The sequence below is a fragment of the Acomys russatus genome, chromosome 25 (assembly GCF_903995435.1).
Source record: "Acomys russatus chromosome 25, mAcoRus1.1, whole genome shotgun sequence".
NCBI lineage: Eukaryota > Metazoa > Chordata > Mammalia > Rodentia > Muridae > Acomys > Acomys russatus.
In genome coordinates this window covers 35244984-35271986 of record NC_067161.1, presented here as the reverse complement: position 1 = coordinate 35271986, position 27003 = coordinate 35244984, and the positions used below count along the sequence as shown (strand labels likewise).

The 27003-nt window shown below is 48.0% G+C and overlaps 1 protein-coding gene across 3 annotated transcripts in view; it reads right to left on the bottom strand.

Annotated features, from left to right (window-relative positions):
- Acsl6 (acyl-CoA synthetase long chain family member 6) overlaps positions 1 to 25739 on the bottom strand; it is a 63406-nt gene extending 37667 nt beyond the window's left edge. For 2 of the 3 annotated variants that reach the window (XM_051168157.1, XM_051168159.1), the window contains exons 1-2: positions 25609 to 25739; positions 2900 to 3120 (exon numbers count right to left, since the gene is read on the bottom strand). In XM_051168157.1, coding sequence (XP_051024114.1) covers positions 2900 to 3120; positions 25609 to 25657 — 270 coding nt within the window. In that variant the 5' untranslated portion in view covers positions 25658 to 25739. Of the gene's footprint in view, positions 1 to 2899; positions 3121 to 8034; positions 8292 to 25608 lie in introns of those variants that run through there. The other variant, XM_051168160.1, reaches the window with a different exon arrangement.
- Between the last annotated feature and the right edge of the window lie 1264 nt (positions 25740 to 27003).

Genomic DNA, 27003 nt, shown 5'->3' with positions numbered 1-27003 from the left:
GTTTACTGGCATTCACACTTAACATAAGGCCCACACACAGGCTCACTTTAACAACGTCTTCATAAATACACACACTCGACAAACGCACAGCATTTATATACCAGATCAGCACACACAGAATGCCCACATTTGTCGGTAACTCTTGAGACATAGCTCCAGAGTAGAATGGAATGCTGTGTCCAGCCATCTATTGCTATGCCCCCAGGACAGTTGTGTATAGCCTTGCGCTAAGAAGTTGGCATCCATCATCGGCATGCTTGCATGGATTTGCTGACAACTGTGTTTTAAGGTACTTTCTCAGGAACTGAAGCCTAAGTGTGTGTGTGTGTGTGTGTGTGTGTGTGTGTGTGTGTGGTGGTGGTGGTGGGGCAGCAGACTGGGCAGCGAGATCCTGGGCCCTCAACAATGCAGAGGACGGAGTGTGATGGGACCAGGGACAGGAGTTGGCATCACATCTGTGCCTTCCTCCTCCCCAAGGCCCCCAAACCCAGAGCTCTTTAACTGCAGCTCTGCCTGATCTCTTAGTGCTATTTGGGTTATCCTGGGATGGCTCAGAGCCAGCCAGTTCTTGGAACATTGAGTCTAAGGGAGAATTAGTACCATGGAACAAACAGCTAAATGCAAAACCACAGGTGGCTCCTGACCATTTGGAGTGGAAACTTCTGCTGGGCCAGTTTTGCCCAAGAAAGACCCATGTGGGAAGTTAGGGCTACAAGCAGTCAGACGTGCTTCATACCTGGGCAGCAGATACAACACTGCGAGAGACTGTGTGCCAGGGACAGGGGGGCCTTGTGTGATGACTGAAGTTTGGTGGATGCAGGCAGACTGTGCAGCAGACAGTAGCAAGCACACACTTATGGCATAGGAGCACAGAGTGCTGAGGAACTGTGGGTAATCTGTGGAGTTCTAGATAAATCTGAGGTAAGAGCAGTCTAGAGAGGGCCACAGACCCAGGCGTGGGAGCTGGAATTTGGGTGGAGGGCAGCAGCCAGCCAGGGGAGGGCTTTAAGCTGGGAAGTGAAACACTCTGAATTATGTGTGTCCCAAGGAGGACCAGCATGCTTGTCTCCCTCACCTCATTTCTTGCCCCTGTCGCCTTTGCCTAGTTCACACAGCCACTCATATGTTCCTGAAGGACAGGGACAGAAGATCTTCCCCAAGGTCTGTTTAGGTTAGTTGCTGTTATAAGCAGAACCAAACCATTCTTAGCAGTTTCTCTGAACCATCCTACCAACTCTTTGGTGCTCTTTTGAGTATGTACTTTACAAGTGAGGACTCAATGACATGGTGGCTCAGAGCCAAGAACTACATAGCTCAGGAAGGCCCTTTCAGGCCTCCAGCCCAGGATTTCTGTTCTCTATTGTCATCACTACACTGCTGGTCTTTTTTTTTTTTCAAGATTTATTTATTATGTATACAGTGTATACCGACACACTAGAAGAGGGCACCATATCTCATTCTACATGGTTGTGAGCCACCATGTGGTTGCTGGGAATTGAACTCAGGACCTCTGGAAGAGCAGACAGTGCTCTTAACCTTTGAGCCATCTCTCCAGCCCCCTACGCTGCTGGTCTTCTCTAGCCCCTCTCCGACTGTCCAGCACCAAACACAATCCACCACGTCCCAACACCACACACTTTCAAGCATACCTGGGCCTTTTCATACACTAATCCTTCCCCTAGGAAGACAGCATGAGAACCCAGGGTCCTGCTCTCCTGTGTTCTCCTCCCAGCTGGCAAAACACTGCCGGCTTGATGGTCACCCCAAGTGTATGATCAAGAATAAAGTGAGGTGCACAAGTGTACATAGCATGATCTCACTTCAAACTGGGGAGCTGAGTGTGGTGACACACACCTGTAATTCTAGCCCCGGGGGAAACAGAGGCAGGAGGAGCAAGAATTTGAAGCCTGCTTAGGTTACATGAGAGCCTGTCTAGGAAACCAACCAACCAAATGGTTAGGAATGGGAGCTGTCTGTCCATTTGTTCCTGACTGGGACAGAACTGCTAACAGAACCAAAATCCCAGCTGCAGGAAGCAGACGTTTCTCAGCCTGGGACCTTTTGTTTAGTATGAACTATATGAATATACTATCCATGGAAAATAGACAGCAAAGTGTAGAACACAGGCAGAATTAAAAACAATACCAAACAAAAAAAAAAAAAAAAACCCAAAAAACCAAAACCCCAAAAAAAAAAAAAAAGCCCCCAAACCAACCAAACCAAACTAACCAACTAACCAAAATCAAAACAACAACAACAACAGCAAAACTAGTTACTCTTCCAGAGGACCTGGCTTCACTTCCTAGCACCCACATGGCAGCTCACAACTGTCTGTAACTCCAGTTTCAGGAGATCTGGTACCCTCACACAGACATACATGCAGAGAAAACACCAGTGCACATAAAAACAAATCTTAAATCTAAACCCAAACCAAAGTCCTTAAGTTCCACAGAGAAGCAGATCTCACTGGCCCCTTGCTAGCAAGTCAGTGCATCTTCCTTGCTGCTAAGCTTCCTGTGAACCCAGGTGCTGCGAGGGAAGGGGCAGGGCCTTGGGATGAGCTCAGCTCTGGTCCCTGTCAGCCAGGACTGGGGGGCAAGAATTTGGGAGTCAATTGACCCTACAGCACTGAGGACCTGCTTAGCCTATTTGGTCAAGGAGCTCAGGCTCTGCCTAGGATCAGTACTTGGCAGAGGCAGGGATAGGGGGACTGGGGGGAGGAATGGGGGTGGGGCAACCATCTTGCTGGAGGCCTTGCCCAAGGCTGCTGCAGAACGTGCAGGCTGGTTACTAGGGAACACCAGGACTCTTTTGGCCGCATGGGGTCAAACCAGCTACAGGCTTAGCTTCTACCTTCTGGAGCTACTTTGCATGATGGGAGAACTCCTGCCCTGCTCACCTCTACTTCTTCCGACTGCATCAGGAGGTTGCATGGCGGTTGCAAGGCCTTTGGCCGGTGAGTGAGCCAGTAGGCGAGAATGGCAGCCAGAGCACCCATACTCACGAGGGTAGTGGCTGAGAGGCTGCGGAAAAACTGGCCCAAGTCCGCTAGCTCGGGCAGCCGCAGGATCTTCAGAATCTCCTGGGTCTGCATCTTCTCCAGAAGTGAGAGGACAATCTCTGTAGGAGATAAGAGACAGGTGATGGAGGAGACTAGACAGGCAGGCCGTGGAGTGAGTCCTGAGAACCACGTGCCCAGGTCTGGGATCATGGCTGACAGCTGTTTCCACATCTCCAGGGGCCAGCATGGAGTCTTTCAGGCCTCAGGGTCCTTCGTGACCCTTTCCTTATGTTTGCTCCCGGGATACAGAGAAGATGGACAGACAGAAGAAGCATCCGTCGTTAAGAACAGGATGAATGGGGTGGAGGGATGCAGGCTGTACCCAATCCATCTCTGAACTCTAAGCCTAGGCTTTGACTCTGAAGGAGAGAAGGAAGGAGGATTTGGCAAAGCCCATGGACTAGCCCAGGTAGATACCTCCAGGCCTCATGACTTGAAGGCAATGCCTATATGACAATATGATCCCTGTGGCTCTGCACTACCACACATGGGGTACCAAGAGGCATAGCTGACCCCCATCCTTGATTGGATACAGTTAATGGAGCAGAGGGAAATGTTTAGGCATTAAACTGCAGGGAAGAGGAAAACAGAAAGCTAAGAGAGGAAGGACTCAAAGTAATAGACGGACCTAGTAGTACCAGTGCCTCCTCTGATGTGCAGGATGGGTGCACCCCCAGCCACCGTCATCCAAAAGAATGCAGTGGGCTTCTCAGGGAGACTTGGAAGATGCTCTGGAGGTTAGCAGGGCATCTCCCAGATAGCTCTTGTATCCTCCTATTAGCTGCTTCCTAGCATTGACCCATTGGCAGAGCAGGTACATCTTTCAGGACTCTGGGTTCTGCACCTTGCTCAGAACTGAGAGGGTACAGAGGAATTGTTCAGGTGTCAGACGCTGGCATTCACACTGGGATCCCTTAGTGTCACTACCTAGTAACACCCGGAACTAGAACCTCCTGGGATATGCACAGATCTCCTATCCTGGTGATTGCAGAGCAGGCTCTAGACCACCCTGCACCATCTACAGGCTGTCTCCTTATGGGCCCTTGACATCATGGAAGCAGTAGGTATGGTTTTCCTGTGTGGAAAATGAAAATAAATGCCAACAGTGGTGACTCTGGAGCCATGGAATGAGAGCTAAACAATCGCTTGACCTCTGTGGGAGGAGAAAGCAGTTTAAATTCCAATAAATAGTACTTGTGTTAAACTGTAACGTTACCATGTGGCATGAGGTCAGCAGTGTGCAAACTCATCGTTGGCAGAGGGAATAAAGTTCTTCAGTGAAAGTCGCTTTTTTGTTTATAAGCTACATATGGTGAAGCACATGCCACCTTTATGAATTGGCACTTGCCTATCTTTAAAATAGGCACAGTACCACTGGGCATAGTCACAGAACTATAGACATAACTAGAAGATATGTTTAAGATGCAGGAGGATGCTCAGCCTCAGAAAGAGAAACAGAGGCAGGCCTGCGTCGGGTGGTTTAAACATTGGATAGAGGCTGCTCAGTCCAGATCCTGTGCTTCCATAGGAGTGTAGTTTTGAAGATGCACAGAGGCTCCCTGAGTCCCAAAGACACTTGCCAACCTCCAGGTATGGGTGTTCCTAGGGACCCGTGAAAGTGGGCGTCTAACCTGGCAAAGGCATTGTCCCCATCTGTGGAGCCTGAAACCCAATTTTTATCAGAAGTCTTTTTGTTGTTTAAATGTGTGTGGTGATGTTTTGCCTGCTTGTGTGTCTGTGTACCACACACATGCATGGTACCCAAATAGGTCAGAAGAGTACATCAGATCCTCTGAAACTGGAGTAATAGTTAGCTGTGAGCTACCACATAGGTGCTAGGAATTGAGTCTGGGTCTCTGAAAGAGCAGCAAGCGTTCTTAACTGCAGAGCCATCTCTCCAGCTCGTGCCAGCAAGCAGTCTTCTTAAGTGAGACCAATGATAAGGACAAACATCCCACAGGAACACACACACACACACACACACTACTGCAGGTCAACCGACCAAATTAGGTTCTCATCATTATCAGAGTCACAGCTATGGACCACAGTGACTTCACCAAGGAAAACCTCTCTAGGGAAGGAGGGCTCTGGGGAGGTGGCCAACTGGCCTTCTCTTCTCGGGACATCCACTTACCTAAAACATAGATGGAAAGACCAAGTTGCAGCCAAATCTATCAGATGAGTGACTCACTACGTAGTGAGAAATCTAGATGTCTCCACCAGCTTTGGGGTAGGCTCTGAACTAGGGCTGTTTCCTTTAATGAAATGGACTGACTCAGTGGGCCCCCATGCAGCACCCAAGGACTCTACTGTATGGGTTAAAACAATATTAAAGAGGCTGAAAGAATATCTTGGGCTCAGCAATCCCTGACCCTTGGCATTTGGTCACAGACTTCAAACTGTAGCACAAACTAGGCATCCAAGGTGGAGGAGGGTGTGATGCTGACAGCATCGCAGAGCACAGCATGGGATGGCCAGGTCACCCATCCGCCCTCCTGCCTGTGTACCTGGCAGCCTCCACGTGGTCTCTGTTCTCACTAATTGAGAGTTGCAGGGTAGACATGAGGGAGTGGGCAGTGTTGTACGGTATGGTCTAGGCTGTGATCAGATGCAAAACTGCAGAGGAGGGAGGTGCCTGACTCAGCTATGGCAAGGCAGAGCAGGCAGCTGGCAGGGAGTGACAGCTGTGAAGGCTGAAGGATAATGAGAAAAAGGGTGTCCCAGGTAGACAGAAGCCAACACACAAAGGCTGGAGAGTGCCTAAAACGCACGGGGAACTGAGGGCTCTTTCTGTTGAGGTAATGAAGTCTTTGAGCCCCTGAAATCCTGTACAGAGGTCATGACCACAAGCTTGTGAGCATAGTTTCTGAGCTTCAGGGACAGTGGGACTTATCTAGACTTCCTGAATTTCTGAGTCTTAGAAAAACCTGTCCTATACACCACACTGTTTGGTGCTGACAATGACCTCTACACACACTGAAAGAACATGGCACAGACTACTTAAGTGAGTCAGCAGCACAGTATACGTCCCCTGGTTTTATGTGGCTACCCTACCAGTGCCAACATGAACCCATTCCCACAATTCTCCTCTCCTTTGCAGTAATGTTGAGCACACAGAAAAGACTATCCACTGCCCGGTCAGAAGGAGCCAGGTTCAGGTCCGGGGAGGTGGCGGGGACGTGCAGAGACACCAGAGTCTGGACATGGGATCGGCCAGTGGGATCAGTCATGTGCTCTTTGCCTTGCACACACCACAGGTCTCCTCCCACCTGGAGCAATAAAGGGAATTAGATGAAGGGCAGCCCACTGCTCCTCTGGGGGCTGTTCACCAAAGGAGCCATCCACAGTGGCCGTAGCTCCTTTGGCCCCAAGTCTGGCCTGTCCCCTTTCCTTGGCAACAAGAGGGTTCTGTTTTCTCAGCTTCACCTCCTCAGACAGTCAGAAGAGCTTGCTTTTACTCTGAAGTTCCCTTCAGACCTGCGAGCCACTGCAGGGCAGGGCTGCGTGTCCAGGTCCTCCGAGGACACTGGCTTCGGGGCCAGAGCACACCACCAAGCCCTTGGTATGGGGGATGGGAGAGCACAGACTAGTCTGGGAGTCTGGTCTCTGGTTATTTTACAGGGCCTTGGCCTCCTCTGACCTCCCATTACCTGGGGTAATCCCTGAGGTCTAAACCCAGCTGCCTCATCCCATGCCCCAGGAGGCTTTTCTGGTTGCAGCAGCCATGATGGGTAGCAGGATACAGACAATACCCCAGGGACTAGCGGTGCTGCTGTTGCCAAGCAAGCTTCTGTGGGTGTTTGTAACTATTCACCTGGCAGGAGGACCCAACCCTCAGCAGAAACTAGCTTCCTCCCAAGCGTTTCCCTCCAGCAAAGACCCTTTTGGAATACCAAGTGGTGGACCAGGCTGGACACTCTGAGACCTCCTCCTACCAGTTCACCTTGGAGGGTGGGGGGTGGCACGAGCCATGCCCCTTGTGAACAAGGGCGGGAGAGAACAGAACAAAGTGAGCCGTGGTGGGGTATATACACCGACTCCAAGGTGATAAAGCGGAAGGGTCAGAGCACCAAACACAAATCCTACAGAAATGGCCCTGGGAGATGGCGAGCTAGCTTTGAGAGACCCCTCTGTTGATGCAGCTTCCCACATCACTACTCCACACCATCCTAGGCTGCTTTTATACTTCAGTACGAACGGCTGCTCAGTATGTAGGGACTGCCCCTATAAAGCTCTCAAACCTGACCATTCCCGTAGCCCGATGCCCCTCGGCCAGCCACTACCCAGCACAGCTCAGACTCTCAGGCTAGCCCTCTCACACATCTCTTTTCTCTAACCTGTGTTTACATTTACACTAAAGTTAATTTCCTGCTACACAGATGTGATTCTGTCACACCACTGCTCAGACACCTCATCTGGTTCCCAATTGCCTTAGAACCCAAAGGCCAAACTCAGCATGCTGGCCCCAAAGACATCCATGGTCCTCTGAATCTTCTCCTGGCTCCTTTGTTACCCAGCATCAGCCAGGCCTGGTCTAGTGGAGTCCTAGATTTTTGCAAATCTCGGAGGCCTTCAGTTATGGTGGGCAACATGAACCAAGCCATCAAACCACCAAAGAACCACATCACCTCCCACTGGAGGGCTAAAAATCACAGTCTCACCAGGCCCCAGGGTGTAGCACTCTAGCAAACAGGTTGGAGAGGAAAGAGCCAGAAGGTGGAATCCAGTGCTGGAAAGATCAGGCTCCAAATCCTGATTTAGGTTCTTGATAGCTGTGTGGTCTTGGACAAGTCACCAAACCCCTCTGGGCTTCTCCTCAAATATAATCATGGGTAGGGAGTAGATGCCAGGCACACAGTAAGAGAAGTGCTCTGTGGAGAGCAGCTAGGACGAATTGGCTACTTCATGTCTTTGCCAGCCACAGGAGCTCAAAGACAACTAACTCACAAAAGGTGATGCCTTCACCATCCTACCTTTCCAGCAGTCTGCGGGCACTGAGGAGGTGGTGGGGCTGGTCCTGTTAGAACTAGCCTCCCTTTCGAAAGGCCTGTGGAGCCCAGGGAAACAGGTCACCACATCTTGATCAAAGAACACAAGTTGCGAAGGCCCCACCCCGGGGACAGCTGATGGCAACGGCTGCCTGCTCTGAGAAGATGGGCTGTAGTAGAGGCATTGACTGGAGGAGCGATGGCTCCCTAGTGGCTGTGGGAGCAGGTCTTGCGGAGACCAAGGCACAGAGCAGCTCTGTGAGGCGCTGTTGGCCCCTCAAGGCCCCCCCTGCCCCCCCTTTGTCTGCACATGGGGCGGTACTAGCTCAGGCCAGCTCAAAGCCAAGCAACCAGGCCTTAACCCTCACTCTGCCAGCCTGCCAGGGCCTCAACCCACGCCCTTCCACCTTCCTTGGTTGCTACATAGTCTTTAGTCTGGGAGGAGAGTTGGCCATGGATTCTCAGAGGATGACTCCTCTTTCTCTTTCTTTCTCTCTCTCTCTCTCTCTCTCTCTCTCTGTGTGTGTGTGTGTGTGTGTGTGTGTGTCTGTCTGTCTGTCTCTTTCTCTCTCTCTCTCACACACACACATACACACACACACACACACCTGAGACATTAATTGGAGGTCAGGGAACATGGCCTTGACATCTCCAATCTGTGAGATATTTCACGTCTTCTTTGGTGGGTCCTCTACTTGATCATTATAATAATAATAATTGTTTATTATTATTATTATTATTATTATTATTATTATTATTATTATTATTATTATTATTATTATTATATTTCCCATAGTGTGTATGTGTGTTTCTGTGTGTGTGTGTGTGTGTGTGTGTGTGTGTGTGTGTGTGTGTATTTACAAGAGTACCACAGTGTGCATGGTCAGAGGATAACTTGCACGATTCAATTTTCTCCTTCCACCACATGATTTCCTGGGATCAAACTCAGTTTGTCAGACTTGGCAAGTGCCCTTCCCTGCTGAGCCATCTTGCCATTGCTCCTCTACTTTCCTCCAGACAGCTTGAGACATGACGCTCAGGAGGACAAATACCTCCTAGGATGCTTCTTAGGGACACTTAAGGGGCAGCAAATCCAGTGGCCCCAACTAGAAGTCCGGATGGTGGAAGCTGCAATGAGCCAGGGGCAAGTCGCTGAGGGGGTAGTTCGAGGAAGCATGGCCCAGTTGTCAGGGTAAGAAAAGCTCCTGCCTCGACACGGTATCTGGGCAACTCTAACCCGCACCACCATGCAGCAGACTTCACTAGGCCTAGCAACTATCTCATCTACACAGGGATCCAAGCTCAAGCCTGGGCTATGGAGGGGCTTCCACTCCATTTTCCTCTTGGGTTTTAATTAGATTTACGGAGCCACCGATGACTGAGCCAAGGGCTTTCCCAAGCCAGACACTGCCAGGAGAGGCCCCAAGTGTACCCCTTGTGAGATAGGGTTGCTGAGTTACCAAGTGGCTCACTTCCGAGATCTCTGGGGAGCCTGATTCTAGCTCTCTCTTAAGGGTGACTAAAGCTCCTTATGTGCAGAAAGGCCCAATTGAGGTTTACTGCCACTAGCCACTTCCCTGGATACCCCAACTCACCGTGACAACGCCTCCATTGTCTGCCTTCAGCAACCTTCATGGCCGTCCTCAGGACAAACGCCTCTCAACATTTTCGCTCACCCCAAACCCTTATGGAGACCATAGCTGCACACTTGTGAAGCTCGGCTCAGACTGCACTTTCTGAGACTCCGAAACAGAAGCAGCCTTGAGATCAGGGTAACAAACAGAAACACAGTATCTTTTTTACAGGCCCTGAGATAAGCCTCGTCCTTACCAGAAGGCAGGCTCAGTGAAACTACTGACTACAGGGATAACAACAGCAATGGTAGCCGCCCCTTTGGAGATATCTACAAGGAAGAACAACCGGAAATGACGGCTGGGATGGAATAAGGCTGTGCGGATAAACTGAAGTTGCATTGTTCCTCCTGCCTCCCTGAGACAGGAGGCAGAACTCCAGGGATACTGGTGAGGGCCATGGCCACTGCACGACAGAGGGACGCTCCTAGCCAATTATCAGTGTGCAGGAAGGCAAGTCCTAACCCATCGTGATCCTTTCCGTTTCAGACAAGTCCAGGGTGGGATTGCCAATGCATTGGCCTCGGGGCCAGGAATCCATTTCACTGCTAGCCTAGACTGACGACGTGCCCTAAATGCTGCAAGTTCAGGCTCAGTGAAGGGCACATCTGCTCTCCTGGCAGGAACATGTGCTCAAGAATCCAACTGCAGATGGCCAAGGTACAGGAGGTACAGCCTTCTCTAGCTAGGACCATGTTCCTTGAGGTAGAGAAGGTCCTGGAAAGACACACTTGGGGCTACAAAAGTGGGAGGGGGGAAACTAAGGGAGGACCTGCTTGCCCGCTTATCATTTAAGGATGCTCTTGTTTTCTTGGGGACGCCTGCTTAGAGAGAAATAGCGTAAGAACAAGGATGGAACTGCAGGATGGGGACCTGGAGGACAGCTAGGCTAGGGCAGAGTGACACACTGAGTTGGTAAGTCACAGGAAGAGCCTGTAAGGTGTTGACACCTGACAAGATCCCTCAGTGTGGGGGAAAGAGGCACCAGGACTGGAGCAGGAAGCTGAGGCTGATAGGAGATATTCACCTGTAGAAGGTAAGCAATTACAGCTGGCACTGTATGCCTCATGCCTTCCAAGGCACAGCCTATAGGTCACCTGACCACTATCTGGTGCCCTGAGGCCTAGGAATACAAAAGTGTTCCGGGCAAGCTGTGTTTCTCTGACTTGGCTAAGGGTGCCACTGCTATAGACTGGAACTCATATGGCTCCCTTACCCATAGTTTCAGGGGTGTGTGTGTGTGTGTGTGTGTGTGTGTGTGTGTGTGTGCGCGCGCGCGCGCGCACGTGCATGAATGCGTGCCCACACCTTACACATTAGGCAATACATCAGTCTTGCCTTTGGTTCAAGGTCACTATGTGACAAAAATAAATTGCTATGCTTTCTCACTGCCACAGGAAGAAATAAAGGGGCTTTTCTTCCACTGCCACAGAAAGCAATGTGGAAAAACAGAAGTCCAATGCCTTCTGCATCTACACTCAGGGGTGGCTAGCACTTGTAGCCTCAGCCTCTGGCCCCATAGCCCACAGGGTTAACTTAAGGCTCAAGCCCTAGGCCCTTGGCTGGGCCTTGGCCTGGGAACTCAGGCCTCCTTTCAAGGGCAGGATGAATGGGGGAATATGCAAATGAATGCCCTGCCTCCCAAGCTGCAGGGGAGGGCCTGCTGCTGGCTAGCCTGTGTCACCCCACTCTGGGCCTGTCACATGAAAGGGTTTGCACTCCTGCTTGCTGCTGGCTCCTGCAGCCAGGTCAGGCTGGGGCTGTTCTCACCAGAAAACAAAAATCTCTTTCAGACTAAGGCAAAGTGAGGCCCCAGCCGGCCGGGGGAATGCTATTGGAGGCTGTTCAGGCTGACCTACTGAGGGTACCCATTCCTGAATCCTGACTTTCCATCGAAAGAAAAGGCCCAACATCTTTTGAGAGGGCCTAGAAGCCTCTGTGGCCACTGAGGAAAGCACAGGGGTCAGGGTTAGGGAAACAAATAGGATTGCCCCTTCTGCAGTTCTGGATTTTATTTGGTTGGTTTTGGGTTTTGCCCTTTTTAAAAACAGTGATGGTCGAGATAGGAAAAGACACTTGTTTTGTTTAGTTTTTGTATAAGCAGACCCTGGTGACTCTTGTAGCGTTCATGGTGAGTGGCAAGGGGAAAACAAAAAGAGCTTGTAGTGAGCAGAGAAGACCTTTAAGGACAGAGGCCACATGTGCTCTCCTCCTGGTGCTTTTGTTGCTTCTCTCAAGGCAGGGTAGGAAGGCATGGAACACTGGGGGACATGAGGAGGGGCGTGAAGCTGCTGACTCTAGAACACAGCTGAGGCCTCATACCAGCAAACAACAACACAGCAAGAATTGCCACGCAGCCAGCAACTGCTCAAGGCCTGTGCTCCTTTCCCAGATGTAAATCTGTAATTTTTCTAGCACTCTCACCAGAAACCCCATTTACATGGAAAGGACACATACCAGTGCTCTCGCGTGCTCCCCCCTCCCCCCAGTGGGGCCTGGCTTCATCTGATCAGTATAATGTCACCCAAGACATTTCCAAGCCGTCTCGCTTAGCAGAAGAAAGACAACTGGAGTGAATGTTTTCTGTCTTTCTTTTATTTATTTATTTATTTATTTTTTCTTTCATTGGTTTTTTGAGACAGGGTTTCTCTGTGTAGCCTTGGCTGTCCTGGACTTGCTTTGTAGACCAGGCTGGCCCCGAACTCACAGCGATCTACCTGCCTTTGCCTCCTGAGTGGTAGGATTAAAGGTGTGCGCCACCACGCCTGGTTGTGGGCTGTTTCTTAATGACCTGCTGAGTTACAACTTGAGAGCAACAGCTCGTACAGATAACGCGGGTGACGCACTGTGACTCTTCTCTGAGATGCCCAGGCCCATGATTCCAGGTGTGTCTCGCCTGCAGCAAAGAGCACTCCCCTCTCTCTGAGCCCTCTGGCTTTTGCCTATGTTAAAGCAAATTTAGTAAGTCTCAGCTGTGCACCATAAGCTGCCTAGTCCTTGAAATTCTTTTGTATGCTAAAGCTAGGAATCCTGGTTTTCATTGAGTGGAGGTCCTTAAAAGCTCTAGGGGAGCTCTAAGGCTGATGAGGGTGACGGTTGCTATGTCTCTGTCCCCTCACCTCTGGCACTCTGACAACCGAGGGTCACCAAGACCTGTCCATCAACCACAGTGTAAATCTTGGATCCCACAAGCACCCATGTGAGGCTCAGAATCCTGCTCCTAGGAACCAGGGGTGCTGCAGGCATCACTAAGCCTGAGAGGACAGCCCGGGCCAGGCCACTTAACAGTTCATCCCATGTTACAGGGTATCTGATCACATTGTGAACACCAAGATTGTGTTGTTTACTGGAAAAACCTGTTTCTAGTGATGGTGTGGCTCAGCCCTGCAGGACACGCACATTTCATCCAAGAGCTTTATGCTTGAAAAAAATTAAATAAAGCCAACCATAGGTCAAGAGGCAGAGCAAGCAACCAGGTAACATGGGATGAACATAGGAAAAAAAAAAAAAACCAGAGGGAGTAAGAGGAAGTCAGGAGGATGGATAGACACACACAGGAAGTAGAAGGGAGGGACACTGAGTTTGAGGAATATTTTGAGGAGTTTTACAGACTGCGTGGAAAAAGAGCCCTTCCTTTGTTCCTTTTGGGACTTGGTGAGTAGGAAGGTCAGCTGGGTGTTTTCTCTGCCTCTCTGAGCTAGTAGGCGTTCACCCCAGCATCTGGATCCTGACTTTTCATTGGGAAAATAGAATGATTGAGATATTGTTAAAACCAAAACAAAAACAACATTTGGTGCTCCAACACATGTCACAACCACACAGGCAGAGAAATTGTGCCAACTGCAGACAAACTGAGAAGCCGTCAGCTTTGGTAAATCACCTGGGAAGTCCGCAAGGAGAGAGTTAAAGATGGGAAACACCAGGCATTAGGACGCTAAATAGTGCTACTTTAGATAGCTTGAAAATAGAAGCAGAAAATGAAAGGATAAATGACTTAACTAAGATTACATAGTGCAGATTACAATTATGATCAGTATGGTAAATCACATTTTATCCTTAGTGGCCATAGTAGATTTCTGTACCCTCTCAAAGAAAAAAGCTTTAGAGATACAGGAAAAATAAAAATATGAAAAGTGGATTAATAACATACAAGCCTTAGAAGAAAAAAAAATAGACTTATAAATAAATGAGAAAAATACTCAGGCATAGGAATTTACACAAGAACCTACCGTGCCACCACATGAGGAAGAGGGGCAGCTCAAGACGGTTAGAAAACCAACCTCAGTTCATCCTGTTACCATACAAGGTCTATGAGGAGACAATAGGCACCCCCACGGTTATGAGGATGTTAAATGGAATCCTATAGATACATTATATTTGAGAAGATTTAAGGAAGCAATGGTTCCGTATGGTATACATTCACCCTGTGCAAGGAGATATTAAATTTGTGGGCAACTCAGAACAGAATTATCCCCAAGACTGGAAAGATTTGGCAACAGCAATATTGGAAGCAGGTCCTTAGTTACAATGGCAAACATGGAAAGAGGACGCTAGGGCCATAGAACAACAAAATGGGGCTAGAGGTATTAATATTTGCCAGGATCAGCTGCTAGGTAAAGGTCAATATGCTGAGTTATACAGGCAGCTTGAATTTGATAGTCAGACCTTGGTGCTGTGCCATTTAACAGCTTTAAATGCTCGGGACACGGTTGAAAAATCAGGAAAGAGGCCTGAGTCATGTACTAAAATGAAGGCCCCAAAGAAGCCTTCATTGATTTTTTTTTTTTTTTTCCGCAAAGACTGACTTCAGCTGTATAGTATCAGATTCAGAAATCAGAGAAATACTAATCAAATATTTGGCTTTTGAAAATGCTAATTCATAATGCAAAAGTCTGATTAGACCTTTAAAGGCAAGATCAGAACCAACAGATTAATGGATTAAAAATATGGCTGATGTTGGACCTCACATTTATGATGGTACTCTGATAGGAGAAGTAATTTCTAAAGATTTTAAGAAAAATTAAAATGCCAGATGTTTTAATTGTGGTAAGCAAGGTCATTTAAAAAGGGATTGTAGGCAAGGCGTTCCTACAAACAATGTTTTTTCTAGAGATAGTTTAAAAAGAAGGCCGCAGCCTTCCTGAGTATGCAGAAGGTGTGGTAAAGGCTGGCATTGGGCTAATGAACTCAGATAAACAAGGGACAGGCAGGGTAACCCTTTGTCATCAAGAAATGCCCTAAGGGGCGTCCTGTAGGTCCTGATATCAAATTCGATTCAGTCCTTCCCTGTCAGCATGGGAGAAACTCATTCATAGAGGCATTAGCAGATTTAATGCCTGTTGTTAAAAAAACAGCACTGCTTTGGACATAACCAAGGACAGAACAGCTTCAGTAGATAAAACAAAAAATTCAAGAGAGACCAGAAAACAAATATTTTGGCAAACTGTTATAAATAATCAGAGACCAGAGCTGAAAATACAAATAAATAGCATTGAAATTGAAGATTTGGTAGACACAGGTGCAAATGTAATAGTAATTTCACCAAAATCTTGGCATCCAGATTGGCCTCTTCAAGAGGCAAATATTCAGCTCCTAGGAACTGTAACTTTATCTCAGGTAAAAACAAAATGCAGGATGAGTTGAGCATATAGGGCCGGAAGGTCAAATAGGCAAATCAATGTGACTAATACAGCCATAAATTTTGGGGGACATGATTTGTAGTAGCAATGGAAAACACAGATTAACATTCCTACAATCTCAGAAGCAAACTATAAAATAAAGAATGCTTCTGAGAGAAATGTTGAAAGGTATTATCAAGAACAGTCACTGACTGTTAAAGTTGTACATAAAAAAAATAGACACTGTGGAATTAAATCAGTCTATATATTTTTAAAATATGTTGACCTCAGGATGGAAACTGGGATATGTGTTATGTTTGGGGAAGAGGTTTTTGCCTTTGTTTCCACAGTAGAAGGAAAGCCATGGGCACCATCAAGATTGATAAAGATTATATTTGAACAGGAGAGATCTCCTGAATAAGGAGAGGTAGTAGTTCATCAGACAGCTTCTTCATTCAGTCCAAACTAACTTATAAAGACTAACAAATACCTTTCATGTCATTTGATCAGGCATAAAAATAAAAAATAATATTTTCAAATCATAATTTACCAAAGGCATACTTGCCTTACTGGCACGAAATGAAAAATGGGTTTTCTTAAACTGTGTGTCTTAATCCCATGTTAGAATGTTAGACTGTAGATTGCCACGTGGCCCGTGCCATCTTGGACATCAGCTTTTGAGTTTTCTTCTTAAATAAAAAGGATATTTTTGATGCCTGGTATTAAAAACACAGTTAAAAGATTTAAAATGTTTTAAGTAAATTCAAAGGGTTACTACAGCTCAGACTTGTATTCTAAATCTCTGAGAGTTGGAGGGATTTGGAGCTGAGGTAAAATATTTGAGCACAGTGGTGGTAGCCTATGCCTTTAATCCCAACAGAACCAAGTGATCTCTATAAATTAGTTGTTTTCTAAATTCCAGAGTCATAGTAAAGGTGGTGCATGCCTTTAGTCCCACCACCCAAGAGCAAAACTCAGATACAGCTCCTAATTGGTATGTCTGCATACTAGAGAAATCACATACCATATATGCAGATTATTTAAGAAAAAAAATCCCTATACAGGGTTACTAGAGAGGTAGCTGATTTCCAATGGGGGACAGAACAAAGGACAGCTTTTGTGACTGCTGGTAAGCTCACCTTTGTGCATGCAACCCTGACTAATATTGAACCAGATGATACCCTAATTATGGATATCATATTTATTGGAGAATTGGCAACTGGGGACTCTTTATAAAGCAAAAAGGAATCCACCAACATTTGCCTGTTGGCTTCTAGTGGAAATGCTTCCCACATATGGGGAATAAATATTCTGAGAAACAAACCTGGATATCTTACGAAGCATGGAGAATTACACTCAGTCATTGCTAGCCACCCTGTGGTCATAAGGGAGCCCCTTACAATGGTGGATTGGATCTCTTTGAAGGCAGAGTCCTTCGCAGGCTTAGCGATGGAAGGAAAGATACTACAGTGGAACTGCTACCTATCTGAATTCCTTTATGGCTGGGATGTGATAGCAAAGGGGCCTTCCCACACTGAGGAAATAACTCAGTTGCCTATAATCCCCATCCCTAAACCACTCTCTTCTCCCTAAAGAAGAAGGACCAATAGAACCATCACAATATTTGGCTGATGCACGGTTTACAGATGGTTCATCAACCACTGATGGAGCCAAAAATAATGGAAAGTGGCAACATATAGACTGTGGGATGGAATAGCCAGTACTGAGGAAGGAACCACAAAATCTGTGCAGTACTGTTGGATATAGGACAACCAACTAGGAAAGCAAAAGGAAAATTTCTATATTCTCCAATTTATGGCTATATGGTCACCAAAATGGAAAACTACTAACTGTCAGATAAACAGTGAAGATATCTGGTCGTGGGAGGCATGAATGGAAATGGAAAAACCCAGCAAAACTTAGTAAAGACAACAAATTTTATGTAGCTTACACAGGCAAGCTAAACAAAAATGTCTAAAAATAACATAATAGTGGACAATTGGCATCAAGTTTCATTAAGACAAGAATATTAAAATTTTCCAGGTAATCCAAAATAAATCAGCAAGAATGATAGATTTACACATTTGAAAAACTTGACAGTTTACCCCTAATACTGAAATATAAGGGGAAATGGAGAACCCAATTTAACCAGGACAACCCTATGAGAATAACTATTATAAGGAATTCACAGCCAGGAGGTAGTCCACAGCTTTAATCCCAGCACTGGGAGGCACAGGCCTTTAATCCCAACACTTGGGAGGCAGAGGCAGGCACAGAAGAATTACAGTGATTAAATTTAAAAGGTGTTTGCAAAAGGTGGGTTGAAATTCAAAGGGGATGTCCACTTTGGATGGATCACCAAGAGCAAATACCCCAAGAAAGAGTAAGCTGGCCACGTGGTATTGCTGCCCTTCAGACATAAGTGGCAAATATGCCAATTCAGTTAAAAATCAAGGCTGGCTGTGGGATTGGGACATGGCTCCCTCCTTCTCTAAGCCCATGCATGCTCGTTAAAGGAAAACCCAAAATCTCTGTCTCCTACACAAAGAGACACCTGGTATGAAGCAGAGGAAAACAAAAAATAAGGGACTATTTTATTGCCACCGATCTCATAGTCTTTTCATTTGACTCTTTAAAACTTTTCTGAAGGTATAACTATTATCTCAAAATCTATGAGATTATTACGTATATACAAACTTTCTGTCACGATGCTAGTAGCCACATAGAGTACTAATTCTAGAAATAAGCTGTATCTAGCTTCCTGTATGTTTTCAGGTTTGAGTCTGAAGCAGGTGACTAGGAACAAGGTTTGTGTGCCTTGGATATACTTGATAGATTGTGGTTCTCAAACCTTCCAGAGATCTGCTGAAAATGGCACATAATATACTTACGTTTTCTACAATAAACCACGACCATTCCTACCATAAGCTTTGAGGCCCCCAAGAAGATGATGGGGCCCTGAAACAACATATGGACTGTGGTAAGGCTAACCACGGAACAAAACTGCCTCATGCCCGTTCTTATGCCAGAGTCTGCACAGAATGGACACCTTTGGGCTGACTGCTGCATTCTACCTCGCTAGGATTGCCACTAAACTGACAAACACCACCTAAAGATCAGTTTCAGACTATGAGCTGCTCAGGACATTCAAATCGCTGAATTCATAGGAGACCGATACAAACATTTTACAGAGCTTTGAACTCAAAAATACTTAATCCTAAAATCCCAAAATAAACCAGGCTGAACATTGTGGAAAGCTTGGCAGAGATGCCTTCATTATTGTACATACTTTTACTGTGTTGAAGTTAAAACTCTTTCCGTTTTATTTAGATAAAAAGGAGGAAATGTTGCAGGGTACTTGATCACACTCTGAACCCTGAGATTGTGCCGTTTACTGGGGGAAAAAAACCTGTTTCTAGCCCTAGCACACACCTTTAATCCACAAGCTTTCTGCTTGAACAAAATTAAATTAAATCAACAATAGGTCAAGAGGTGGGACAAGCAGCCAGTTTACAGGGAGTGAACATAGGAAGAAAACCATAGAGAGTGAGAGGAAGTCAGGAGGATGGATAGAGAGATGCACAGGAAATAGAAGAGATGAGTTTTTGAGACGGTGTCGGGAAGGAGCTCTTCCTTTTTTCCTTTTGGGATGTTGGCTGAGGATATGGGTCAGCCGGTTGCTTTCTCTGCCTCTCTGAGCTACTACCAGGCTTTCACCCTAGCATCTGGCTCCTGAGTCCTCATTGGTAAAAATCAAACACTTGAGATTTTGTTTAAAACAAAAAACAATTCTGGAGCCACACAAGAGGTGAGAGGTGCTACACGGATCTCCTGCAATCCAAGGCATATGACTTTGTAGCCCTGAGAAAAGGCCCAGCCCTGGTAGGTAACAGGCCATTTGCCACCTGCCGTATTTATGAAGTTAAGACACCAGATGTGTCTCCATGAAGGTTCAGAGAACCATCTAGGAAAGATAATCAAAAGGCAGAGGAAGGGAAGAGAGAGAAGACACTGTGAGACAGAAAATGCGAATTTCCCAAGTCACGCCTTATCCTGCTGCCTAGCCTGCATCAGGGGGACTAGGAACACATACATCAAGATCTACTACCCTGCTGGAGAAGGGAAGGACTTCTGTATCCAGACACGGGCACACTTAGAAGATGGCAGAGTGGTAGCTGAGTAGGGGTGAGTTGAAGGTATACCCCAGAAAACCACATCCTATCAGTTGAGATAGGCAGAGTGCTAGAGTCTAGATGGCTTCATGTGGCTCCAGCTTTGGGAGCAGACTAGAGGGGTGCTACTTCTCAAGCTAAGGCGATCTCTGCCAGCTTGGATGGCTCCTACTTGATACCCCACCTCCATGTTGGTAAGTATCCTCCTTCCATTGGCCTGAGAACATCTTGTCCAGGCTCTAGCCACTTTCCTATCTGATCTCGCTGCCTGGCCCACTTCCTACCTTGCTACTCTTTATCTCTAGCTCGGCTCTGACCATCCTGCTATATAGTCTCTGACAGACCTTGCTGTCTAGTTCCTGGTTGACCTCAATGCCTACTGGCTTTTCTGTTCATTCCTTAGACCTACAGTCACTGCTTACAATGGTCTGCACCAAGAGCTAGGGCAGGAATAGGTGGGCAGGCACATCTCTCAGGGGAGTCAACATTCCCAACAGTCCAATGATATTTGAGGGAAAAATAGGGCTGGTAATAGTCCCAGTCCTGCCTCCCAGGTCCATAGGTGGGACAGATAGCGCTGGGAGTGAATTAGTGGGGTTTGTCTCAGAGCTTACCATTCAACCAAGGGTCTTTCTCCCCTGCCTCCCCTCCCCCAGTGGCCACCAGTCACCAGGTTGGTTCCTGGCTCCAACTGGTGCCAATCTGGATTTTCTTATCACAGGGTCTGGAAACTGCAATTCTGATTGTCATTGCTCTAAAGCCTCAAGAGGCAGCCAGCTTGGAAGGCAAGCCTGACTGGACAGAGCGCCAGACAGAGCTAGCCACTCCCAATCTTCCACAGACATCCTCTACCTGAGTGCCTAGGGCGTGGGGATGAAGGACATTTCTGGGAAGAACAGGTGGATAGGGTCTAATGGGTCTAGACAGAATGAAATGATTCTGGATCTGAGATTATAGACTAGATCTCAGAATAGAAAGCGGGTTCAGTTCAGAATTTCTGTCCCAACATGTGTCCCCTGTTCCCACTTCTATCTCTCATAGACCCCAAGTCTCCTATAGTCAGAAGAATATTTGGCTATGACCACATCTAATGGGTTAGTGAGTGACAGGAAGCCATGCCCAGGCATCCTAAGGACCACCTTCAGGCCCAAGGCAGGTTCTTCTCACAGTACTCCTTCCCCCACATACCCTGAGGCCCAGCAGACTGTGAGTGAGAACCATGGCTAGGTCAAGGTAGGGAGCTGGGATGATCACAAGGCCTTCACTTGATCTGCTTCTTAGCTAAGCTGGGCAATGTACTCAGAGCTGTCTGTCTGTAGGGAGACTACATCTTTAAGTACCAAGGAAGCAAGAGCCCTCAGAGAAATCTCCCTTCTACAAAGCCATCATCCTGAAGCTGTGGGACACACATCCATATATATATATATATATATATATATATATATATATATATATATATATTTATCAATACATACATACACACACACACACACATCTTCTGGATGCCCTTCTAGAGCCCCTGGACATCCCAGCCTTGACAATATCAGGAACTAGGCAGAATTTCTTTCTGCAAGGTGAGGCCACTGACCAGAGATTCCTCTCAGCTATGCTGGGTAGAGCAGTCAATGCCCACTTCAGTTTGTTTGTTTGTTTTTTGAGAAACGATATTGTGTAACCCAGGCTGAAATAGAACTATAGAACTTGCTATGTAGTCAAAGCTGTCCTTGAATTCCTGATCATCTTGTGTCTGTATCCCACGTGCCAGGACTGTAGCCACGAGCCACCCGCACACAGCTTTTACCTCAGACACCCCCGTTGCTCTTTCCTCATCAGGACCCTCTTCCCTAGAATGCCTTTATGTTCTTTCTACTGCATTTCTGCTTGTTAGAAACCTGCCTTTCCTCTGGGCTGCCAAGTCTGGGAATACATTCTGACCCTCAGCTGATACAAATCGCCTCCCACTTAAATTTCTCTGGGTCTCAGTGCTTCATGCACTAAGTGGTGATAACAGCAACACAGCATTGTGGGAAGATTGAAGGGAAGCTTGCAGACTCATAGAAACGTGATTGACGTACAGAGTGTGCAAGGTGGAACAGAAATGCAGACAATATGTTTACACCCCCTTTCATTCAAGGTAGTTCTTTTTTTTTTTTTCTTTAGCCTTAAAACGTTTATATTTATTGTTGTAAGCCATAATTCTTCAACTTGTATGAACTCCATGACCCGTGGCTTAGTGTCCAGCAGGATGTTGGCTGTAGATCGTTACTCTTACATTTTTATAAAATGCACAAAATACAGTGAAAATCTGAACTTTGTCCTAGATTTTTAGCAATGAAAAGTTACAGAATTCCTCTAAATGTTAGTTGTGCTATATGCACACCATGATAGTCTCTGTGTTGTTTTAACAACTAGGGTAAACCAGCTGGAATTTATAAGATAGTAATGAAAGACCTTGCGCACACAATGGCAAACTATTTAAGTCACTTAACCAGGGGGAGTTAATCATGAACGTGTGTGTGTGTGTGTGTGTGTGTGTGTGTGTGTGTGTACATATATAATTCAAGGGATTTCTAAGTGCCTACTGTGCGTCTGGTGCTGGCTACCTAAACAGCATACATTCTACTGTACAAAACTTGTTTCTTTTTGCAAACAAGACAGACCTCCTCCTTACTACCCCATGTACAGAACAGACCTGAGTTCTGCCACAACTGTCACCCATCCAAGTTCAGCTTCTTGAGATCTACTTAAGAGCCCCTTGGTCTCACAAACCCCAGAAAATTATCAGGAGAGCAGGATGCTGGGTTCTGCTGCCCCCTGGTGCCAGTGTGCTCTTGCTAGCATAGCCTTACCATGCCCGTGAAGGCTGCAGAGCCGCTGAAAAAAAAAAAAAAAAAAAAAAAAAAAAAAAAAAAAAAAAAAAAGACCACCCCCCCCCCCCACGCAGAGGTCAGAATCTTCCCACAAGGTAAAGGAATGAGTGCAAATTCAAACTTCCTTCCTTTGGGAGTCATGCCCCAAGTGCCTGATTTTCCTAGAGTTCCAACACCAGCCCCACTTTTTAGCATCCTTTTGGGCTTCCTTTGACTGTTCCAGGCCTCAAGCCAGTCACTACCCTAGCGGAAGCCTAGGGCTAGGCATGGAATCTGATGGCGCTGAGCTGAAGTAGGTTGTGTGCACGGTTGCGCCAGACGCCTGTCACTTCAGCCTCTTGTAGCCATGCCTCACTCCAATAGGGCCTGGTCCACGTCACCAGATCAGGAATCAGGACTAGAGGCTCATCTCTCTTTCTAGAGCCCAGGCCCAACTTAGGCCCAACCTCAGCTACATCTATTCTCATAACACAGTGGTCCTGCGCAACACTCCTGTACCCTAGGCTTTTTCCTCCTGACCCAGCCAGGCTACTGTGTCTAAACAGAGGGCTCTTCTTTGCTCCTTGATAAAACCTTCTTCCCCAGTGTAGCTACCAGGTTCCTGCCACTCAGACAGGAAGATACTCCTGAGTCTACTTGTCTCTGACAGGTGCCCTGTGTCCTGCAGAAATGCACACAGGTGTTACTGGTGGGTAAGGTCTGAAGTTAAGCAGGTTGAATCCTGTACAACAAGAGCATAGAGCTATACCAGTCTGAAGGAAGTGGTGCCCTTTAGAAATGTATTTATCAAGAGAGGAACTTCTTTCCAGTCTGCAAAGGAGTCACAGAGGTGAACAGGAGTCCCAAGCCACAGATCCCATTGTCCTCTGAGTCTTGGGGTATGGAGACCATATTTCTTACCAGACTGAGCACCTGTCTCATGATGGACCCATATCATTGTCTCCTTAATAACAATTCAATATCCAGATTAGATCTGGAATGGTACAGTACTGTGCAGCCCAGAGCACATGGCTGCCCCTCTTCCAGGTTGTTTCATCCCCTTTGCCCCCCATCTTTCCCCATGAGCCCTTGAGGTCAACCATTGCCAGACCAAGCCTTGTTTCCCTAGGGACACACTAAGCAGCAAAAAAGCACATCAAGAGTGACATTGCCTCAGGCGTAGCTGCCCGTTTGAGTGGCAGGAACCCGACAGCTACACTGGGTTATAATGTAGATTACAAAGCAAAATTCATCCTTAGGGTGTGTGTTGTGTGTGTGTGTGTCTGTGTGTGTGTGTGTCTGTGTGTGTGTGTGTGTCTGTGTGTATGTGTCTGTGTGTGTGTGTGTCTGTGTGTGTGTGTCTGTGTGTGTGTCTGTGTGTGTGTGTGTCTGTGTGTGCATTCTCAGACACTTCCATCCCAGAAGAAAGTCTGATATCTAGCAAAGTCCCAAGGAAGGCAGACGTATGATCTATAAAGCCCCCACAATGTATTTGGGGTATTGCATACAAGAAAACCCACCACGCATCAGACTCAACCTTCTAGCGAACAGAGCAGCTTGGCCTCTGTGGATGCAGCTGCCACCGATCACAGGGGATACTCTGCTTGACTCTTGGAGGCCCTTCTACAGCCCCTCAGTGGGGCAGATCTTCCCTTTTCTCATGCTAGAAGGCATGAGAGAGTCAGCCGACTCGGTGACTGTCGTATACCAGTTGTAGACAAGAAGCCCTCACAGTAGGGACTTCTCTCACCCCTGACCCTTGTCACAAGTGGCCCTGTAGCCACTGGACACCTTCCTGGAACCACAGAAGACCAAAGCCTCAGAACCAAAGACCCAAAACTTCAAAGCCATGGTGGCTGGGCTTCTTCCTAGAACAGGACAAAGAGGACCAGGGACTGAGAAGGACCTCATAGGCCATTTCATCATGTAGGTAATAAACAGTGGCTGCTCCCACCCCCAGCATTACCACCATCATTATTTTGAGTATTCATGACCCCAGCTCCACCCTGTCCTTTGCCTGTTGGGCACACAACAAGACCCAGAGTGGCCCTGGGCAGCCCGTCACCAGACACTGGCAGACAGAAGGAGCTTAGAGAGCTGAGGGGATTAAAGAGGCCTTAGTCTCCCCAGCTCAGGGAAAATGTCCCTGTGGCCTAACTCAGGACAATTGTGGGGGTGGGGAAAATAATTACCTTGGCCCATCATCCCCTCAGGTTCAGGCCTGATATAACCAAGCACTTGGCTAAAACTTCAGATAAACTCTAACCTGCCATGTATTCTCCATAGGGCATTGGGCAAGTCAGTCTTTGAATCTCAACAAGAAATGAAGTAATACCAACCTGCAAGGTTTCCCCGTGAATATTAACAAAACAAAACAAAACCAACAACACATGGCTCACAAAAGGATCAACCTCTGCCCTTCCTTTAACCTCAGAAGCAACTTTGCCACCACCTGCAGTGGTGCTGACTGAATACCAAATAAGAAATACTAGCATGCATAGGGCGTTTGCCCTGGGCTGGGCCAGGTGTAATCAAGCTAAAGGCCAAGCATTTTCCCACAAATTATCAAGCTAACTGCACAGGGCTGGGGCTGAGATTGAGATGGAGACCCGTTAGAGGTATTAGCTGGAGACCTGGAGAGGGGAGAGGCCAGTGCAGAGAAGTAATATTGGTAAAAGGAGAGAGTCTATGGGTGTAGGGATTTGGGGAAAGTGCTAAGCAGGCATCCATCAGGGGTCCTGTAGCTTCCCAAGTGGGTGCAGGGATGAGGAGGCAGGAGAAGCCAGGGCACAGCCCTGGGCAGAGCTAAGGGGCAACTAACAAGCCAGTCTTGTCCTCTGGCTAAAGGACAGCAGGAACCGGTAGTGAGGAGGCTTCTGGCTGGAGTCAGGAAGCCCAGGTCAGCTCTACTGTACAGTTCACCTACCATGGGACCTCAGGGGCAACACGCTTGGGGCTTAGCCCTGGAGATGGGCAAGGAAAGTCTGCCCTTCCCTTGGCTTGGGGCCTAATCTGATCACTGGTCCTCACCACAAGGGAAGATGGGCTTGAGAAGAGAAGGGAGGCTGTGGGGGTTTCAGTGAGCAAGGCCCTTCCTCTGGGCTGACCCAGCTGCTTTCCCAACGCTGCCCATGGGCCCTGCCAGAATTGGGGTTGGCTCAGGGACCTTGAATGGACTGCTCAGCAGCCGCAGCGGAGGGCTCCGCAAGGTGGGGATGTCACACCCGCACCCTGGGCCAAGATACTACAGCTTCCTGGAGATGGAGGTCGGGATCAGACCGGGACTTACCGGCAAACAGCCAAAGGGAGCCCCCCGACACCAAGAAGAAGGTCAGCATGTCGGTGAGCGGGCCCAGCCCGACCCGCACTGCTTCCGGGCCCGCAGCCCCGCAGTCCCAGAGCCACCGCCACCACCGCCGCCGCCGCCGCCGCCGCCGCCGGGTATTTTTAGCCCCCGCCTCCCCGCGCCGCTGCGGAGACCCGGCGGGAGGGGGAGGGCGCAGCGCGCGCTCCTCGGCCGGGACTCCTAGACGCAGAGACAGCTGCGTCCGAACCGCCGAGCCCGACTGGGGGAGGGGCAGGGCCGCCCGCCCCGCAACGTTCGGGGGAAACGGGCTGGAATGGGGGTGGGCGTGCTCACGAGAGCACTGCCGCTGCCACTCACCCCTCCACCCACGAAGGACCCTTACCTCTACAGGATCAGCCGCCAGGGTTTTATGGTTGGGTAGGCTCAAGTAGCAGCAGGATCCAGGGCTTCTGTCCCAGAAAGTGCACTTGGCTGATGGGCCGGTTCCTAGCTGACTCAGACGCCCCCTAGGACCTGATTTTGTAGACACTGGAGTCTTATCTGCAAGCCCAGGAGGGGAGGGAGTGATTGGGGAGGGGGCCGCTATCTAGATGAGGCTAGATTGCATATTGCCAGACTTAATGAGAATATTCAAGGTCAGGTTGGAGGCCACACAAGGTCATGGGAAGACTCACCAGCTGCCATGTAGTCATCAGTCCCCAGGCATGTCACATGAAGCCACATGGAATCACAGGTGTCTCCCGAGGACACAGTCAGTGATGGTAATGTGTGGTACATGAGAGCTCAAGCTCCTCTTTCGCTATGATAAATGGCCGTACAGCCACCAAGTTGCTGGTGGTCACATTGCTGAGCCAAAGGGTTGGAATCCTTCTGTCTTGGAAGAAAAAGAGGAGGCCTGGTTCTGCGATTTTCCAAGAGAATAAAGGTAGGTATTCTGATGGGGCCTCGATGGACATCTTCAGATGGATTTCCCAAAGTTCCCCCAAGTTTCTCACACTCTTCTTCAAGCAAGCACTCAGGACTCACAAGGCCTCCAGCACCGAGGACAGCGCTCAGGCCGCCTAGCCTTCTCCCTCAGGACCAGGAGTAAGAACGTGAGAAACCAGACAACGGAGATCAGGAAGTGAGGGGTAGGTAGGTGAGATGGCCTGCTCACTGGGCACTTGAACTCATAGCTGAGCTGCAACCATGCACACGTGTGTGTGTGTGTGTCTGTGTGCCCGTGTGTGTGTTGCAGAGGAGACCCTCCTATATCTTTAGTACTGGAATGTTTGTCCAGGCCTATCTGTACGAGCCTTAGAAATGTACAATCTGCTGACACATTTGTGAGTTCCTACAATAGTCTCTGCATCCTTCCCTATTGCAGGAACTGGGTCC